This window comes from Diplotaxodon limnothrissa, linkage group LG8 (assembly GCF_057381915.1).
Source record: "Diplotaxodon limnothrissa isolate DT_005_m linkage group LG8, D_limnothrissa_male_GT1.1, whole genome shotgun sequence".
NCBI classification, from domain to species: Eukaryota; Metazoa; Chordata; class Actinopteri; order Cichliformes; family Cichlidae; genus Diplotaxodon; species Diplotaxodon limnothrissa.
Genome location: NC_140603.1, coordinates 27,855,798 through 27,875,399, shown reverse-complemented (window position 1 = coordinate 27,875,399; position 19,602 = coordinate 27,855,798). Strand labels below are relative to the sequence as shown.

The 19,602-nt window shown below is 41.8% G+C and overlaps 3 protein-coding genes across 4 annotated transcripts; all 3 read left to right on the top strand.

Moving 5' to 3' along the window:
• Positions 1-15: 15 nt before the first annotated feature.
• On the top strand, positions 16-3,890 carry hoxb6b (homeobox B6b). 2 transcript variants are annotated; one of them, XM_085361041.1, is made up of 3 exons: positions 16-129; positions 2,412-2,808; positions 3,634-3,890. In XM_085361041.1, the coding sequence occupies exons 1-3, from the start codon at positions 16-18 to the stop codon at positions 3,888-3,890; spliced, it is 768 nt and encodes a 255-aa protein (XP_085217167.1). The 2 variants fall into 2 exon arrangements, with proteins under 2 accessions (XP_085217167.1, XP_085217168.1); XM_085361042.1 differs by lacking the exon at positions 16-129 and having other exon boundaries at positions 2,358-2,842; positions 3,626-3,890.
• Positions 3,891-5,169: 1,279 nt separating this feature from the next.
• Positions 5,170-6,493, top strand: hoxb5b (homeobox B5b). Its single transcript, XM_085361039.1, has 2 exons — positions 5,170-5,809; positions 6,246-6,493. Exons 1-2 carry the CDS (start codon positions 5,170-5,172, stop codon positions 6,491-6,493), a joined length of 888 nt encoding a protein of 295 aa, XP_085217165.1.
• A 10,903-nt stretch (positions 6,494-17,396) lies between these two features.
• On the top strand, positions 17,397-19,397 carry LOC146627085 (homeobox protein Hox-D3-like). Its single transcript, XM_085361038.1, has 2 exons — positions 17,397-17,655; positions 18,802-19,397. The coding sequence occupies exons 1-2, from the start codon at positions 17,397-17,399 to the stop codon at positions 19,395-19,397; spliced, it is 855 nt and encodes a 284-aa protein (XP_085217164.1).
• Positions 19,398-19,602: the final 205 nt, after the last annotated feature.

The window sequence follows — 19,602 nt, the reverse complement described above, 5'->3', positions numbered from 1 at the left end:
AGTGGGATTACTTTCATGAAATCACTTAAGCAAAGTGGGGATTTTTTTTTCTTTGTGGGGCTGACAGGAAGCGAAGAGGAGCTGCTGCGGAGTGGCACCCACACTGGAAATGACGGATTATCAACAAAGGTAAGGGCACCATGTTTCTGATATTCCTGCTGGTGCTGCTGCTGCTGCTTCACTGTCACTGCAGGCCTGATGTTTACAAAGCTGGAAACGGGGAGATCTGTCTTTAAGAAAGGGAAATTACCCTCTCCAAAGCATTTTATTATTCCGCTTGCGCTGTTTGTGCTATTCACAACCAGTTGCTGCACTCTCTGTTTAACCCCTGAGGTGCTGCAATTCCTTCACACGCCAAATATTTTCCCTAAAATGGTGAAAAAAGACTCTTGCCGAGTCTGAGGCCTGCTGGCGACTGGTGTTGTATAACCAGGTGGCTTCAGGCCAGGCAAGCTTGACTTTGATGATGATGATGGTGATGGTAAAGGGCCTGTGCTACAGCTGAGTCATGTTTTTCTTGGGGGTAAAAAACAAAAAGATCTCCGGCTACACGTTTTTCACTCTGCTGATTGATTTATTCGGATTATTGTAATTCATTTTTGTGCTTTTATTCTGAAGAAATCGATTTATGCTGATATTGCGCACCGTGTCCTAGTTGTATCTTTTCGCCTTTCTGCTTTCCCCCCCCTCACATTTTTGATGTAGCTTTAAACAAATATTCGCTCTGATGCATCCTCGTCCTGATTTTGCACAAAACGCGGAGTCAATAATCACCGCTCTTCTCTTTTATCGATTTATTTTCTATTTCCGGCGCCTCTGCAGGGTGTTCTGCGTCCTTTTTGATGCTGGGAGTTTATGGCTGAGGCCATAACGTGACGGGAAAACACGGGATTGCCTCTTTGTTAGTCAGTGTTTCTCCAAATGTCCAGCAGCTGTCCAGCACCGGGCTGCAGGGACTGCGGCCTGGCGGAGAGGCGCCAATCCAGCTAAAGATTAAGATTTGATTTCATCTCAATTCTGATCGAAATATTAAAATATAAAATGTTTTCAAAGCAGACATGACGCAAACAGAAAATCTGTGGACCAAGGGCGCAAAATCAAAGACAAGAGGCGGATTATTCATTCCTGATTATTATTATTTTCCCTCCGTCTATGAAGCTCTTATACAATTTATGTGTTTTATACTCACGTTAGAATACTTTTAAAACTGCTTTTTTTCTGGGTTTTATTCAGAGTTATTGGCTTTTTTTAAAAAGGGAAACTAACTGAACAGAAGGAGATAGAATAATTTATTATAAATGCATTTTCCTTCCTTTTTGAACGAAATTCTGCAAACTTTACATTTCGAAAAGCGACTTAGCTTCAGAATGGAAGCAAAATTTGTATTTTATTAATTATAACAATCAATCAATACGAGTTAAATGATGGACAGAGAAGAAAAACACAGAAGACTAATAACAGTCGCCTTAATTTCCCTCCTCGTTTGCTCTTAAATACAAATTAGTTCATGGGTGAAAACAAAGAAACGAAAAGCAGGCTCCAGGCACCTGAGACGTCTTTCAACCCTTCATACTTACCAGTTTTTTTTTCTAAGTGTGAAATTGTTGTCCACTTCATCATGGTGTGTTAACGTGATGATGATGATGATGATGATGATTATGATGATCCTGAGTGCCGGCGCGTGTCCTCCCCGCTGCTCTCTGCACGTCTTCGTGGACTTCAGTCAGTCAGGGTTGAATCAGGATGAGGTCTCACCTTCGAAGAGTGAAATATATGCATCACTGACGCAGGTTTCTTGCGTCCATGTGGATCAGTTGGTGCTCGTTTTAAAGGGTTTACTGGCAGAAGAGTTTTATTCCAGACTTTGTTGGCTTTAGTGAATTATTAAAGGAGATGGAAGTGAAGGTTAGAGGCTGAGCGAGACTCAGGCTGTGCGTAAATGTTTTGCTTTTTTGCACCGTGTGTTTGTGTGTGACAGAGTGTGGGAGAGAGGGGGCTGGATTGCATGAAACAGGGGTTATATTTAGGCTTTAAAAAAAGTATAAATATATTTCTATGAGTCTTCGCGTCTGTGTGAGCGTGTGCGCGAGCGACAAGCTCGAGCGCTTCATTTCGATTCACCGGGGACTCCTGCGCGCAACAAGAGCCCCCCATGGGTGCAATAGTGCAAGCACAGACGGCGGTGATTGGCCAGAGGTTGATCAGATGGTACACTTCCCCTCTGTATTCAGTGGCACCTCACAACCCCCCCTTTCAGCAAAAACCAAATCTCCGATAAAGTAATGGCAAAACCACTTGGACTATAAAAGACAACAAATCATATTCCTCCGGAGTATATACACCCCGTTGTCCACCCAATGAGTTCCTATTTTGTTAACTCAACTTTTCCCGTGTCTCTGCCGGGAGGACAGGACTCTCTCCTGGGTCAGATACCGCTTTATTCCTCGGGATACACCGATCCGTTAAGACACTACTCCAACGCGGCCACATATGGAGCAGCCAACATGCAGGAGAAGGTTTACCCGGCGTCTTACTACCAGCAGACGGGCGCAGCGGCCGCGGCCATCTACGGCCGGGCCGGCGGCGGAGCGCCCTGCGACTACAATCCGGTCGGGACTTTCTACAAGGACGCGGAGGGCTCGTGCGCTTTCTCGAGCCGCGAGGACCAGCCGCTGTTTGTCACTCAGGAGCATCAGCAGCGCAAAGCGGAGTGCCCGGAGCAAGCTGTCAGCATGAGCAGCAGCATCGACGACAAGTCGTCCACGCTGATCTACCCGTGGATGCAGAGGATGAACGCCTGCTCCGCCGGTGAGTACTCACGGCCGTTAGAAGAGGCTACCTGCCAGGTGTGGAAAGCCTTTCAGATCATTGCGAGCAGCACAGCGCGCGGAGACAGAGCCGAGCGGGAAGTTTGTGTTTTTGGCGATTGCACACGGAGATTCGTGCGCCTTCGGGGCTTTTGGCTACTACTACATCATCAGCACAACACAGGCACGGGCTGCATACTCGCGCGCACACACACACATTCACTACATTGCGCGCACGCACACGCACGAACTCAGTGGGCCTACACCACCCGAGCTTCAACCCAAGAGCTCCCAGCTCGCGTCACATGGCCCCTTTTTGGATTTTTTAATGCGCCTTTTGGCTAAAAAACTTAATTTAACGTCCCAAACACGAACAAAAAAATATGAATTTCACTGCAAATTAAAGGAGAAAACAAGCCTGCCTCTGACTGCACGTGCACAATGCGTGCTTTAGATGACACAAGAGAGCCAGTGCATCATTTATTATACAGAGACTGCGCTGTACTAATGACACTTTTCTGAAAGGCTTACTGTAACAGGCGCCATGTGGGAAGTTTAAGAGATATAATGGGACTACTATCGTAATATCACATATATATGTGAACATTTTTTTTAAACAAGATAAATCTGCACCTACAGAAAGGAGAAAATATAAAATAAAAACATACATTTTGATTTTTTTCGGACTTTTGCGCAGAACGGTTTTATTTTGTTTATTTGTATTTACTTAATTATTTAATTTGGATGCATCACTGCACACAGTGAGTGCGTTTTCCTCCCACACTTAACATTTAATTATTAACACATGACTTCATTTTCATTGCAGGCCCGTTTGGCAGCAGCGGCCGCAGGGGCCGACAGACCTACACCCGCTACCAGACTCTGGAGCTGGAGAAGGAGTTCCACTTTAACCGCTACCTGACCAGGAGGCGCCGGATAGAGATCTCCCACGCCCTGTGCCTAACGGAGAGACAGATCAAAATCTGGTTTCAGAACCGCAGGATGAAGTGGAAAAAGGAGAACAAACTCCTCAACCCCTCAAAGACGCCCGAGGAGGAGGAACAGGCGGAGAAAAAGAGCTAAAAGGACACTTAAAATAAAATAAAATAAAATAAAAGGCATGTGTGTGTGTATGTGCACACTCCTGACATAAAAAAACAATGTATTATTCCTTTGTAGATACAAAGTGCTGCCAAATCACATGTTAGAGACGTGTAGAGTTTATTCCAGTATCTGCACAGTGACTGTGTCCGCATTAGGTTAAAAATCAGAAACCAGGTCCTCCTCTGTTTGTCCTGTGTGTGCTCGTGCGTTTATTTAGGGGACTATGCAAAAAAAAAACAAAAAAAAAACAAAAACCCAAAAACAAATAAAATCAAATAATAATAAAAAAAATCCGCCAAAATGTAAATAATTTTTAGTGTTTGGTTCATGTTGTTACCTCATGATCGTGTAGGCCTACTGAGTTCCTTTCTTTGTTTTAATGTTGATTTTATTTTGACATTAAAAGAGGAGTTTTCGTCCTTTTAACTGTACATCCTGTGGCTGTGGTCGCTCTGTGATAGTCTGTAGGCTTGTTTTGTGCCATTAAAAAAGAAGAAAAGAAAGAAATTTGTACAGATGTTACATGTTATTTATTGTTGTCTTCGATGCACATCTGGATATTGTGTGCAATATTTTGTTTAGGAAATTGTACATAGAAATAAAGGCTTTTTGATGTATATTGGAAATTCTGGTTGTCTATTATTATTATTTGTACGAATATTATCAGCAGTAGCGGTGCCATTAGTAGTTTTAGTAGTAATGGTAGTGGCTCAGCGTCTGCTCAGCTTCTTAAGCCACAATAAAATCATATAATATGGCGTAAAAGTGAAAATTTCCCCCTTTTTTGGATACTTTTGGGTAAAGTGCGCGAGTTTGGCTGAGAGCTCGCTGTTTTGTGCTACCTGAGCCTTTTGTGGCCTGCGTTATGAGTGTTACATAAATGATGGATGACTCCGGGGGCCCTGACAGCGAGTCCCGGCGGGGTGCTACCGCAGCTGTCCGGAAGATGGCGCTCTCTGCCTGCGCGGCTCTCGGGGCGCAGCGGGGAGGCACCATTGACTGGAGCCCTAACGACCATTATTTCGTCATCATTTGTAACCATGGAGCATGAATTACCCCTTGAAGTCATCAGTGAGGATTTACGACTGGTCAACAAAGGCACGTGATTCCCGAACGCTCTCCCATATTTGGCCGCATACCTGGCAAAGTACAGTAGGGCTTCATTGCTTATAATTCATGATTGCATCCATAAATCGTGCAAGCACACAGGATTATAGCGACAAAGATCTACAAATCGAGGCTTTAAAAATCCAAGCAAATGAGCTCTTACTTTGTAAACTCGTTCTCAGGGCGCTATCCAAATGGCTCCGACTATCAGTTACTAAATTATGGGACTAACGGCGCTGTGAGCGGCTCCTTCAGAGACCCTGGCACCATGCACTCCGGGTCTTTCGGCTACAACTACAATGGCATGGACCTAACCGTGAACCGCACCAACACCGGCGGCCACTTCGGGGCTGTGAGGGAGGATGCCCGGGGATTTGGGGCGGACGCCCGCTACAGACAGACGCCCAACTGCTCGCTGTCGTCTCCAGACCCGGTGCAGCCGCCGCCGCCGTCGTGCGCCACAGCCAGCCGGGAGCAGCTGGAACTAAAAAGCCCCTCTCCTCCCTCTGACCGGAGCGCGACCTCGGGCGGCAGCAGCCTCAACAAAAGCAACAGCGCTCATTTCACGGAGATAGAGGACGCCACGGTCGCATCCGAGAGCGAGGAGGGCGCGCATAGCAGCGGCGGCGGAGGCGGCGGAGGCTCCTCCGGCACGGCACCGCGGGCGCAGCAGCAGCAGCAGCAGCAGCAGCAGCACCAGGAGCCCAACGCCACCTCCTCCACTCCCACAGCAAACGACTGCCAAACGCCACAAATATTCCCGTGGATGCGGAAGCTGCACATAAGCCATGGTAGATTTCCACCTCTCTTAATATTTAGTTTTGAAGGCTGTCACGCTGACGGTGTGCCATAAATCTGTCAGGTGTTGCATGAGTGCGCAGGCTGGCGTGGAAGGAAGAATTTAGAGGCAGAATCAGTAAGAGAAAAAAAAAATCTTTGTGGGGTTGTTTGCTTTAAATGCCGCTGGAGCCCGGAGGAGGTGTGGGGTGTAGTGAGCTGTGCTGGCCCAGAGCTGCAGAGGGAAGGCTGATTGTTGTGTTGTGTTATGTGTCGTGTTGGTTGCATGCTTCCACCCATTTCATGCTGTGTGACCCCCCCTCTCCGTCCATTAAATCACAGCGAAAAGCCCCCCCACATTAAAAAAAAGGGAGAAAAGACAGAAAAGAAAGTGTAGTTGTTGGTGTGCAGTGCGGTTGCTAATTTTCTGGATTTTCTGTAAAATTGTAGATATGACTGGACCTGATGGGAAAAGGGCCCGAACTGCGTACACCCGCTACCAGACGCTAGAGCTGGAGAAAGAGTTTCACTTCAATAGGTACCTAACCAGACGGCGGAGGATAGAGATAGCCCACGCCCTGTGTCTTTCCGAAAGACAGATCAAAATCTGGTTTCAGAACCGCAGGATGAAGTGGAAGAAGGACAATAAACTGAAAAGCATGAGCCTCGTAACGGGAGGGAGCGCCTTCCACAACTGAATAACTTTTTGGTGGAGTTAAAAAAAAAACACAGAAAGAAAGAAAAAAAGAAAAACATAATAAGTTAAAAAAAAAAAAAAAGAGAACCCATGAGTACTGTAAAGCTATTTAAAGCGCAGCACCTTCCAGCATGCCATTGTGATAGAAAAAGAAGTATTCTGTGGTCTTAAAATGCCATTTTTAGTTCACTGTTGTTGTAGCTTAGATGTGGAAAATAAGATGTAAATATCGCAGGGCTGGGGAGTTATCTGTCCATCTCTCCTCTCTCTTTCTGTCTCTTTCTGTCTTTCTCTTGAAGGTGTTTCAACTTGAGCTCTTTATTGTAACTTCTCCGCGGTCTAACAGGAGTAAATTCATTGTACAGTAAAAACAAAACAAAACACACGTTTAAAAAAAGGAAAAGAAAAGAAGAAGTTTCCAAACCACATGCTGCTCTTCATTGAATGTAATGTATTCCGGGGGCCATTCAAAGCGCTTTAGTGTAACTTTTACTGCTATTTTTGATGGTTAACTTGTGGCCAAGATCCATAAACTTTCAAGCCAATGTGTAGCTCTAGGATATTTTGTGCATCTGTTATTATTATTATTATTATTATTATTATTATTATTATTATTATAATTATTACCATTGTTTAGGACTAATTATGAGCAATGCAAATGTATTCAACCTGTCAATGTGATAAATTTTTAGTGCAAAGGGTTATTCTGTGGATAGGCAGTGATGTAAGCTTTTTTCTCCAATAAGCTTTTTGTATTTGTAAGTGAACTCATAGCGCTTGAAAATAAAGTTTCTCTCAATTGCTTTGAACGTGTCTCGACTGTCTCATCGATTAGAATAAAAACAGATTAGGTTTTTCTTTTTTAAAAAAAGGCAGGCCATATTTAAGTGGAGATGCGCAACTTTTTCTGCGTGCGTGCGTGTGTATGTGAGTGTGTGTGTGGCTGCTTTTCACCCGCATTTAACTTATTAATGATTAACCTGAAGGATTTGTTAAAATGTCCCACACACAAACAAGATTTCGGGTCAATTTTTTGACGCATTGTTTTTGGCGCAGACACAGTGAAAAAGAAGACTTTTTAAACACTTACCTCTCTGCAGCGAGATGTTTGCCATGTGGGAAAATATGTTGCTGATAAAATCCACCTTTTAAAAAAAAGAGGGGGTAAAGCTTTGGCTTTACAGGTATATAGGCAAGGCTGAAGTTGGTAAAAATCCCCCTTACCAAAGATTGTATAGGCCTATATTACTTACAGACTGTGAAAAGTCACGTGAGGTCCATAAAGTTGGTTTTATGGTTTTGGGGAGTAGACAATGTACTATATAATTCACAACCTTGAATGAAAGTGACGGCTTAACTGCGTGGATGGGACTGCAAAGGCTGGACTGGGGAAGGAAGTGGTGTCCACTCATGTTTAGTTAGTTTAAGCTGCTGCGCGAAAACTTCCAATAACTGTTACGCATTAAAAGAGTGTGGCTGCTAAAATGTTATTTTAAAAACAGTCTAAATATTAAGATTTAATTGCGCAAATTTTAGTTCTGATTTTGAGCCACAGAGCCACATTATTTGTCACTTTTATCATGAAAATCCTAAACGTTTTGCTGTTTGAACATCCTCATTTAGAGGCCCCTGTTTCTGCTCAGCGTGGACACATACTGGCCGATTTTCATACTTAAAAGAAAGTAATCCAAAGTTTCTTTTTCAAACACAAGCTGATTTTTTAGGAGGGAAAATAAAATCTCTTGAAGGCTAATGAGAAGCTTTATAGAGCTGCCATGCAAAAACGAACTTGAGCGAGGTCCTGGAGTGATTTATCCGAATCTGTCAAGTCACCGAGCGGCCAAAGGTGAAGTCTCGGACAACTCTGAGCTGGACACAGGCTTCACTGACTTTACATAAAGAAAAGCCAGGCTATGTGGGTCCTGGAGTGCATTGTCTAGCGGCCACTAATAAAACATAATGATATTATGTGCAGGAAAGCAAAAGACTGCAAGAGACTTCTGCAATATTTCCAAAAGTATTTCCAAACTCATTTCAGGTTTAAGAAAAAAAAGAGTAAAAAAGTAGTGGTGGGCTATATGGGTCCCAGACATTTTCCACATATTCATAACTATTAAGTGGCAATTTAGCCAGCGTAATGAGTATTGCATATTGATAGGGGTAATCTGTACCCGGATCTCATGCATAATTCATGGCGGCGGGGATCATCGCTGGGTCAGGAGACGGTAGAGACTGCAGCACGCAGATGCGTCAGGAGGAAGACTTTGCACTGTCACCACCGAGGCTCAGGAGCGCAATAACACGGTGCTTTTGCACAGGAGAGAAGAGGCTTCAATGCTTATATTTCTCATATTTTTCACAGTTTATAATCAGGGTTTCAATCACTCCAAAGCAGCTGCGTAAAATTAACAGAATTCAGCTCCACTTTGCGCTTTTGTTTGCGAGAAAACTGAGTTTAAAAAATGTGGCGATGCACGCTGAGTTATATATCTCCTGTATACATTTACAGAATTTAGAATTTAGCACAAATATTGAAGTCTTAGTTTCAAAATCAGCGAATAGAAATATATATATACATATAATGTTGTATACCTAATAATAGAGAGCGTAAACATAAGGAGTTTGTATTTATTTGCACATAAATGTTAAAATCAGCCAGTCACTGTGAACGACTTTAATCAAAATCATAAAATGCATGAAACCACCTTGAACATTTTTGTTTGTATGGGTGCTCAACATCTGGAAGGCTGTGTGTGACTTCACAGCTGCTGCGGTTTGTTTGTTTGTGTCCGTGAGGTCTCTGTAATGAGGCGGCTGTGCCAGCAGAGGGCGCCTCAGACCGAGCAGGCTGATGATGGATGAGGTTTCTTTCTGGGGTTTTTGCCTCCAGCTCGAGCTCTTATCATCGGGGGCATGTAAGTTACAGAGAAGAACAGAGAAAAAGACGAGCTTTGTTGATCTGTTATTTCTTTCGGTTTGATCAGGTCGAGTGGAGGGAAACACATTTAATCCTGCGCGCTCTGGGAGTGAAGCTGCTTTTTGATTTAAAAATAATAATAATAATAATAAAAGGTTGGGTTCATTTTTCTTTACGTTAGCTGGAGAGGCAATAATCAGACTGACTTCATGTACTTTGTACTAGAGTATTTCTACTTTGTGTTATGCTCTAATCTGTATTCCATGTTATTCCAAAGGTATTGAGGCCTTTTTTACTGCACCATTTTTATCTGTATTTAAGATCCCAAACATTTTATAAAGTTTTATAAGGTGTTTTAAAAATTACTTTCTTAATGTGAAACTTCTCCTTTGTTTTTAGTTTAAATAACTTTTTAAAGCTCAAACCTGTTAAATTATTTTACATTTTACAGCAAAATAAGAAAAAAAAGCTTCTTTTTCTTTCTTTTTCTGCCGTTAATAACCCCATGGCCTCTCATGCTTATCTTATGACCCCTCTGAGGTCACACAATAACCTTCAATTAGGAAACACTGCCCTAAGCCAGCTGTGTGTCATGTAGTTACACATTTTAAGATGCTTTAATGCCAGCTGATGACCTTGCAGGATTTCTAGTGGTGAGTTCAAACTTCTAATGGAGGACTTTTTGTAATCTTTTGGTATTTACTCTGATTTGAGTGTCTGAGTTTCTCAAAGAGGAATCTGTAGCCTCTGACGGTGAAGTGCATTCAGTCATATCACTGTTATAAATGCTCACAATATTTAAGTCTTACTTCTTATTAGAGAAAGACAGCCATGAGGTCACTGCAGCTGTAAAACATTTGCCCAAACTCAAACCTCTGTGGGAATATTTTACAAAAATGTTTAGAGTTGGTGGCTTTCTAGCTAATAGTTAATAAATCATTAAGTTACTCTTATAGATTTATTATAAACCATAAATAATAACGTTTGGGTGTTAGGGCTGTAGAAGCTTCTTCGGGCTGGTTATAAGAACTGAGTGGATATTTTTTAGAAACTCCCTGCAGATGGTACGGACACAACATCCATTTAGTAACAACTTGTTAGCGTGTATAACTGTAGACCTACCATCAGAACCCATTTAATAATAACTCATTAACATTTATATCTCCAGACCTGATTCATCAAATCCTTTATTATTTGCACATTTCCATCTATAGTTTTTGGCAGTTAAACACATTTATTAATGAGTAAAGAAACCCTTATAACTCCAGGTGCTGTAGTCAATACTCCTTATTAACTTATATAATCACAAATACATTTAAAAATTACTTTTTTTTAGTGATTTACCTCCTTTTTTAATGACTTATTACTTAGTACTGTTACTTTGAAACATCAATAAGTGCAGATTTGGTCACTTGGTGATCTGAGCAGGTTATCAAAACACCATAACAATGACTTATTCACATCCATGACTGCATGTGTTTGCGTTCAATGAATCTTAATAACCTTTTTATGTTTATAACTGGATACCTGATGTAATAAACCCCTAAGTGTTTGCATATTTCCATTTATAATCACATTCTTTGTGGTTTAACACCTTTATTAATGACACATAAACACTTATAACTGCAGGTATTGTGGTTAATGCTCCTTACTAATGACATTGTTGTTACTTTACTCCTTTAAAAAACGTATTAAGGTGTATACCTGCAGATTTTTTAACTAAAAGTATTTTAATAATGTAGTAACATAAAGTGTTGTTATGTCCAACCTTCTTCTAACGATAGCGTTCATCATTTAAAAGCTCAAACTTCTGTCTAATTTATATATATCCTCAGAACGGGTTATTATGAGCCCATATTAATGACTTATTAACTTTTATATCTGTTTTTAATGACTCGTTGAGTGTGTAACGTGTTGTATCATACCACTTGTCTCAATATTCTTATTATTGCAATTTTTATTATTTTAAAAAAATTGAAAACATCTTATTCATGTCTTAATAACAGCTGCTGGTTTTGCATTCAGCAAATTCTAATAACCTTTTTTAAAACTGGAAAGCTGAGACATTAAACCCCTTATTAATTTCTCATTTGCATTTATAATTCAATTCTTGGAAATTAACCTACCCCATCAACGAGATATAAACAGTTACAACTTCAGATTTTCATACAGTAATAACTTATTGGCATTAATAGCAATAAACTTTATTTTCAAACTTTATATTAAAACTAATCTCATCTATAAATGAATTTATAAGTTCTGAACTAAAGACTTGTTTTTGTGCATAAATTCCAGCAACATGCGTTGACCTTTATAAATCTACAAACATGTTGATGTTGTTGTTGTTGTTGTTGTTTTTAAAAATAAATAAATAATAATAATGACATATCTGGCTGTCAGCTGAATGACTTGTTGATAATTAAATCTTTATCAGTAAGTCAGTAACATTAATAATTGCAGACTGCATGTATTACATTTCCTGTAATTGAAGACTTTGTGGTTTAAACACTTCCAGTATTACATATAAGTAAATATTTTATAAATGAAGCCTTTTATCAATAGCTTGTTAACCAAATTTTCATCTTTATCTAATTAACCTGCAATTAATTGTACAGTAGTTTTTTTTATTGCAACCTTTTATTAATAAGTTACTAATATTAAAAACTGCAGACTGCATGTATTAATCCTCTTTATTTGTGACTTATTAACATTTAACATGCTGCTCCATGTCTGAAACATTTGATAAATTACTTGTTAATGACTTATTAAAATCTATGAAGTATTTAATGTGGCTTTAATAGCCTGTTACATACATGACATACATAGATTTCCAGCATGCGATAGGGATAAACATCATAGACCCAGGGGTTTTTTCACAATCTGGCTTTTTTTTTTCTTATTGATGACTTAAACAGGTCAATAATATTTATTAATCACTAATGAAGCCTTTAGTATAACTTATGAAGGGTTTTTTTAAATTAAAAATTGCTGAATGTCCAGAAATATCCAGTGTCACGGTTCACAAAGTGAAAAGATCATGTTTAGATCTGATTTTTAAATTAGCTGACTTCATTCTTCCAGGCTTTTGTCCAAACGCCCGCAGAGACGGAGGATCTGTCACCTATATCCACCCTGTAGATCCGAATTTGTGTAAATACAGCAGCAGCCACAAATTCGCATCTTGGGGAGTATGTAGATGATGACACATCACCTAGAAGGGAAGAAAAACATTCGTCTAGAAGACAAGAAAATTCCTTTCTGTTTGTGTATCAGTGCAACATGAGCGCTACATTTGATATTTCGTGCTGGTGTGTGTGATTTTTTTTTCTTTAGAGCTGCAGGCCTTCTGCACAGTTTGGCTGGCTGTTTTCTCTCCTCTTTCCTCCCTTTTAGCGCCTCATTGTTGGGGAGGGTGGAGGGTAAAGAATATGACATCTGGGAAAGTTGCCGGACGAGCCTTGAATGTGGGCATTGTTCCGCACATCATTTGTCACGTCTCCTTTTCACTGCCACTGTCCGTATAGTCAAGGAGGAGTTGTAGTTTGCAGCCAGGGGGAAATGTGAGGAGGAGGACCTCAAACAAACATTTCCAACGGACCTGACTGGATGGAGAAGCCGGCCTGGTGAGGAAAAGCATGAGGCACCGGAGAAGGAAAAAAGTAAGTTCACCAAAGTTGGATTTTACGCACTCGCAGTGTGAGTTTGATTAAAGTTTTCGGGAGTAACGCGGTTATATTTAGCATTTCTAAGCAGCAAAGGCAACAAATGAATCAAAGGCGAAGACAGGAGGAGCTTTATTAATGCACATTATTTTTAAAAATCCTCCCGTAAAGACACATTATATATTGCGTAACATCTGTTCAGCCTGCGCTGTGCAGCTGTTGACAATTACCCAAACAAACACTTATACATATATATCTGCTGTTTGTTTACTGCTTATAGATGCCAAACAACATTTTTAAAATCACGGTTATTTATGAGTATTTGTTTGGTTATCGACTCGCTCGTGTTGCCTGCGTGGGGAATCAAGCCTCTGCCACCGCCGATTCAAGAGAATTAATTCGGGGCAATAAATCCCCTCCTCTGCGCACACGTGGTTCCTGCAGCTAATTGACAGGAGCGGTTGCAGTGCGCTGCATTTGTCAGCAGGCCTGCAGACTGAGTGGAGGGCGGCTGGAGGTGGAGGTGGTGGGGGTATGTGGAGGGTGTGTGTTTGTGTGTGTCCATCAAACACCAGACAGAAGAAGAAGAAGAGAGAGAAGACGATGAGGAAGATCGCGAGTGATGGGCGTAAAGTGCAGCTCGGGGATGTTGTCATACATGAGTGATAACGACATTCCACGAGGATCAAACCTATTTGTATTTATATTTATTGTGCATGCGTTATTCAGTGGAAACTGACTTATCAGGTCAGTCCATCTGCACCTCCACCCCCATCACACACACACACAGCCTCCACGTCTCATATATCAGAGGGCAGTTTTTGTCTAAACAGCGCACTTATTGCTGATTTTTCTTTGTGTGTTTATGGCGCTTTTTATAGGCTCTCAGGAGGATTTATGTTTATATGTGCACCTGTGTGCACCTGCAGTGCTTTACTCAAGTATTTCTGTCTACTTTCACTACATTTCAAAGGCAAATATTTGCTATTGTTTCTCTGATAACTTTGCAGAATAACAATAATTGTGTTAATGCATCCTATTAACAGAATAAAAAACTTTTTTATTGTGCTATAACCATATGTGTAACATTAAACTAATGCTTGCACGTTAATGCACCATCAGTTATAATCCGGTATTTTTTCTTCCTATGCCATCAGAATGATTTTTGTCTTTGAAATTCTGTTTGATAATGAGACGATAGTTCTAACAGACATAATCTTTTCTTTCTCAAAGGCACACATTAGGGTTAGACCTTACTTTGGGCACCTTTGAGGGTAATACTTTGCACTTTAGCACAAAGGGGTTAAGCAGGGTAGCTGCATGCTAGTTGTTAAGCAGTTATGGCTGAGGACTAAATCTCAGAAATTCAGTGCCACACAAATTGCAGCTTCGACTGATGGGAATGTCTTAGCACAAAGGCAGCTTGTAGTTGAACCTTCCAGGGCTATAAGCTACATCTGGTCGGATCCATCAGCATACATGGAGAGCTGTACAGCTGTTCAAGCAGACGGCACTCGGCAGACTTTCAGCGCTGACCAAAGCCACAAAAAACAAAAACAAAAGAAAAAACCTACGTGTGGGGCACAGAGAATGTTTTGCAAGACTGAAATTTTGATAACTAACTTATTATCAAAATTTCAGCCGGGATAGGCTCAAGACCCTGAATTGGAGAAGCAGGCGAAAATTCAACTTAAACAAAATAAACCAAAACTAATCAGGTTAAAGATATGGAGCTGATAGTGTGAAGGGCAAGTGTGATATTTCATTCAAGTGCATTTAATCATCTGTGACTCTCAGCATGCATGGATCAACACATTTCCTGGTAAACTAGAGCCAATCAAAATGTGGAAAATGGTGGTGGTGGTGGTGAGGGGGGTGGTGGTGGGTCATCTCTTCTGCAGGTCTGCATGTTTTTTAACATTTTGGAGCAAACACAACACGTCACGCTTTTTTCTCCGTCTGCTAAATTCCACTTTTAACGTTTATTTTAATTCAGTCTTTGTTTAATCAGTAAAATGCGACTCGTGGAGCATAAATCTGGTTTCTCAGAGCGCTCTGGCCAAATATAGGAAGCCGTTTAATCAACGGTGATTGCACAAAATAACTGCACCAGTGTGCGTGAGGTAAATCAGACCTTTTGGACAGAAGGCCCACGGCTGCCATGAGACATTTTTGTGGCACGCATCAAAGATCAAAGACGTCCATTTGCATTAATTAACGCCACTGAGTTAAATATTACCCTCAAGAGCCAATCAAAGAGATCGAGCAAAACGTGAAGACGAGAGATCAAAGCACCGCCAATCGATCCGCTGCAGCGGTCACCAAAAACCAAAGCCAGCACAAGCCAGGCCTCGTTACACGATTTTCTTTTCTTTTTCTAATGGATGCTGCTGTGCTGACCGCGGTCTGTCTCCACTTTGGTGCTTTGAAATGAACCTCTCTGATCTCTCTTTTAAATTAAGGAAGAAAGGATCCATTACGCAAAGAATGCATTTGGTATAAAGACTAAACACTGATAGCTTTCTTTGGCTGAGTAATTTACGGCATCTCTGGCATCGGTCCTGAACTGGATGTCTGAATTTATTGTTACAGCAGCTGGACGACTTCCCAGGATTGTTTAAACAAGACGTGGCTGCCTGTGTGTTCATAGAAGTGTGATTTCTCTGCGCCCCGAAAGCTTCGCGGTGGAATTAAAAACTGGTAGCCTTTGGGTGTTTTTAATGCATGACAGTAGTGGTGGTGGAAGAGGTGGGAAGCATCTCCTTAACAGGCCATTTTCTTTATCTAAATCTACTTCAAATCGACTTCAGTGCCAAAAATATTTCAGCTCCCCCTGCCCTCTGCTGAGCCAACTTAATGTTTCTGGGTTTTCATTCTGCTCTAATTGCCGCAGAAACGTAGAGGAAGTCAATTTGCCATATAGAAAGACGTAAAAATCCCCTTTCTTATCTTTATCGCAGGCCTATTACCATACATGAAACTGAGCCTGCACGATCAGCAGAAAGGCTTCCTTTTTACGCGCACACACAGACACACACACATCCACACACACACACACACACACGCCGATCCTGTGTGCAGAAATGCAACGCAGGGCGGTCTGCAGCTGCAGAAACACTGTCCACTCCTTCACCACTCAAAGCCACGTCGCGTGCACCTTAACGCACGAGAGCCGCGTGCTTCTGCTGGGATTATTCACTAATCCGGGAGGTTTTCCAAAGGTGAGAGGAGCCGGTGTGTTTTGTTTGCGTGCAGGATTGTTTCAGCAGCGGAATGAATGTAGGTTGTGAAGGTAAGGCAGCCGAGCTGTTGTGCCGCGGACTGGGTTATGTGTCTTTATGATTTACGAGCCCGACTCCAGCCGCGGTTCAACCAGAGTTCATAAAGCTGCATGCCTCCAGTCTTATTCTCCCTCTCTCCCTTGCTCACTCCCTCTCCTCGTCCTTAAAACTGCGCCTTTAATAATTTCATTCTCTTTAATTTTGGAAGAAAAGTGAATTCAATTTAATTGCCCGAGAAGATGCGCACAAAACAGCCGCGGCGCACAAAGCACTTTTCTTTTATTTTGCGTTTAATTGATGGATTTTTCTTAGCAAACTGTGATGTAACGTTTAATTTTTTCCCCCTTAAAAAATGCCCAACGCAGGGCTATCCATTAACTGAACAAAGGCTGCTATTTATTAGCAGTCATACAGGCCTAATTTAATTTCCCGCAGCACCACTGAAAGCATGAATAAAAACACTGTTATTTGCTATATTTGTATTTAATGTATGGTTTTATATTTTAGCTATTTATATCTGTCAATTAGTATTATTTTTTTTCTCTTGCCCTGAATCTGAATCAAACAAAAGACTGCCTCCAATAAAGCTGCCCCTTTAATACTCTGCAATCCTTATATATTGCTTATGCTACTTACATAATTAAATGACAATAAAAGGAATTTGTAGGCCACTGAGGTCCATATTAATTGCAAAGGGTGAACAAGAGGATAATAATTGAATTTCTGCAGAGATTTTACAGGATTATCCTCCTCTTGGTGTGTTTTTTTTTCTTTCTTTCTCCAGCACACTCTTCATTCTGCGTCGCCTCTCTGGCTTGGAGAGGCTTGCTATTCATGTCAGCATACTATTGAGTTGATAAGATGGATCATTTAGTCTCCTCCCTGATTCTGTCTCCGTCTTTTTTCTTTTTTTGCTGGATCGTCTCAGGCCAAGAAGCCCTCTGTGGAAACCTGCCATGTGACATTTGGCTGCCAGCGCTTCGCCACAAGGTCAAAAAGGGAGGGGAGGAGAGGAGGGGGAGGAGGAGACCCTGTGCACGTTTAATGGAAATGCAGAAAACCAGCAGCGCTTCACACAGCATCCACCATCATCACCATCACCACCGTGACCTCTTCAGCGAGTCTCCGGATGGTGTGAGCGGCTTTGAGTGTGCTCCTCAGCAGCAAGTGGAGGCGTCTGAGCATGGCACGTTTCCCCGGAGGTCAAAGCAGCAAAACCCAAAGTTTGCAATGAGCAGAAAGATTTTCCCCTGGATGAAAGAGTCCAGACACTCAAATCAGAAACCCGGGAGGAGAGTCGCAGGTCTGTATGACATAAACCAGCAGCAGCAGAGGATTTTAAATGAAGCCGTTTCCAATCATTTTCCCTTCAACGTAGCTCCTAATGTAGCGTATATTCCCTGCAGTTCAGCATTAAAGCTGCAATCAGGCATGCGAGGGGAAGGCCCTGGCTCAGGATTTAGGATGACATTTGTTTTAAGAATAAAACAGACCAAGCAATATAATTTAATTTCACATGTCATGTTTATTACATAGAAAAAATATTCAGATTTAATCGATTTTGGGGGGGACAGACGAAGCCGAGAGTAACAGGACACAGACAGAATGACTCATCAGCGCAGAAATGCTGCTTATTAAAACAGGAAACACACAGATATAGATGGCCCTCCTTCATTTAAACTCACGTTTTTATTCTTTGCAATTATCTTCCACTTTAAATACAGTTTCTCTGAACCTAAATCAGAGACTTTCATGATTTATGACAGAAAAAATATTTAAATAAAAGGCATAAGACAGTCAAATGTCCAGTATCAACTGACTTACCGAATTTCCCAGAGGAACCCACCCGAGGGATTAATAAAGTTTTATCTTATCTTATCTTATCTTACTTATTTGACATCAGACACACATAAACCAAACGAGAACGAGCCTGGACAGCACTTCTTCTTGTATATAAAAATGTATTTTTATATTTGGGTTTCATTTAGTAAATCATTAAACGCATAGAAATTGCCCCTCCCCCGCCACACACACACAAATAGTTAAAATCAACATCCTTGAAATGCGTAGACTTCTAACACAAACTCATCACCTGCATTTTAGCCTTGGAGCTTGCTGACTTTGCCCTTTAGCACATGCGTACTAACTTGCTCACAGAGCACCAGAGGCACCGGAAGCTGTGGTAACGTTATGTGTCCTCTGCGCTGCTCCTTTATTCTGTTCTGCTGTTGATTTTATTTACTGATTAAACTTTAATTTGCTGTTTTTACTTTTGATCTTTTACTTTTTGCTTTTTTTTTATAATGGGGGGTGGGGGGGTGGGGGGTCATAGCAGGAAGAGCAGGAATGAGACATAAGACTAAAACTAAAAGATGTGCAAACTTAAAGAGTTATTGAAGGGGAAGCTTCTAATTTGATCACGTTCCCGTGCACATTATTGTCTCTACAGACTGCCCCGTGAACGAGAAGAGTCCAAGCAGCGCGACCCCGGCCTCCAAGCGAACGCGCACCGCGTACACGAGCGCGCAACTGGTGGAGCTGGAGAAGGAGTTCCACTTCAGCCGCTACCTCTGCAGGCCGAGGCGCGTGGAGATGGCCGGCCTGCTCAACCTTCACGAGAGGCAGATCAAGATCTGGTTCCAGAACCGGAGGATGAAGCAGAAAAAGGACCAGCGAGGTCAGGGCCTCCCTCCAGCCATCACCACCTCCTCTTGCTCGCCCTCGTCCTCCCCCTCCGCCCCGGGAAGCCCCACTCTGTCGAGCCTGGGTTATGTCCATCTGGGAGGGGATTACCAACCGGCCTCCCCTCCGCTCAGGCCCCAGCTGCAGCAGGAGCAGCAGCCTGCGTACCCGGCAAACTACTCTAAATATCCAGTTTCAGGCTTCACGCATGGCCCGCAGTTTGATGTGCAGTACAGCACCCACACAAGCTCACACACACCAAACCCCAACCTGCGAGGAAACGACCTGAGCGGCTCGTATTTCTCACAGAGCTGCAGTCCTCAGGAAAGAATCATGCAAGCTCCCAAACTGACCCACCTGTAGCGCACGGTGTGGATTTATAAAGAAGCGCAATACTGATATATTTCCATGCATGCGTTATTTATTTATTTATTTATTTGACTAATTAATCAGAATATTAGTCTCAAATGTTGTTGTTTTTTATCTGTATTTATAAATCATTTGCTGTGTGTTTTAAGTGCAAAGTTTCGGTTATTTTCTTTTCGACTTTAACTTTCGTTTAATAATT

Excerpts from the sequence above, each read along its gene's own strand:
- hoxb6b (XM_085361041.1), top strand. The coding sequence starts at position 16 with ATGAAATCACTTAAGCAAAGTGGGGATTTTTTTTTCTTTGTGGGGCTG. Across the intron at positions 130-2,411 it reads ATGACGGATTATCAACAAAG|GACTCTCTCCTGGGTCAGAT; the intron begins GTAAGGGCACCA and ends CCGGGAGGACAG. Across the intron at positions 2,809-3,633 it reads GATGAACGCCTGCTCCGCCG|GCCCGTTTGGCAGCAGCGGC; the intron begins GTGAGTACTCAC and ends TTTTCATTGCAG.
- hoxb5b (XM_085361039.1), top strand. The coding sequence starts at position 5,170 with ATGAGCTCTTACTTTGTAAACTCGTTCTCAGGGCGCTATCCAAATGGC. Across the intron at positions 5,810-6,245 it reads GAAGCTGCACATAAGCCATG|ATATGACTGGACCTGATGGG; the intron begins GTAGATTTCCAC and ends GTAAAATTGTAG.
- LOC146627085 (XM_085361038.1), top strand. The coding sequence starts at position 17,397 with ATGGAAATGCAGAAAACCAGCAGCGCTTCACACAGCATCCACCATCAT. Across the intron at positions 17,656-18,801 it reads ACCCGGGAGGAGAGTCGCAG|ACTGCCCCGTGAACGAGAAG; the intron begins GTCTGTATGACA and ends TTGTCTCTACAG.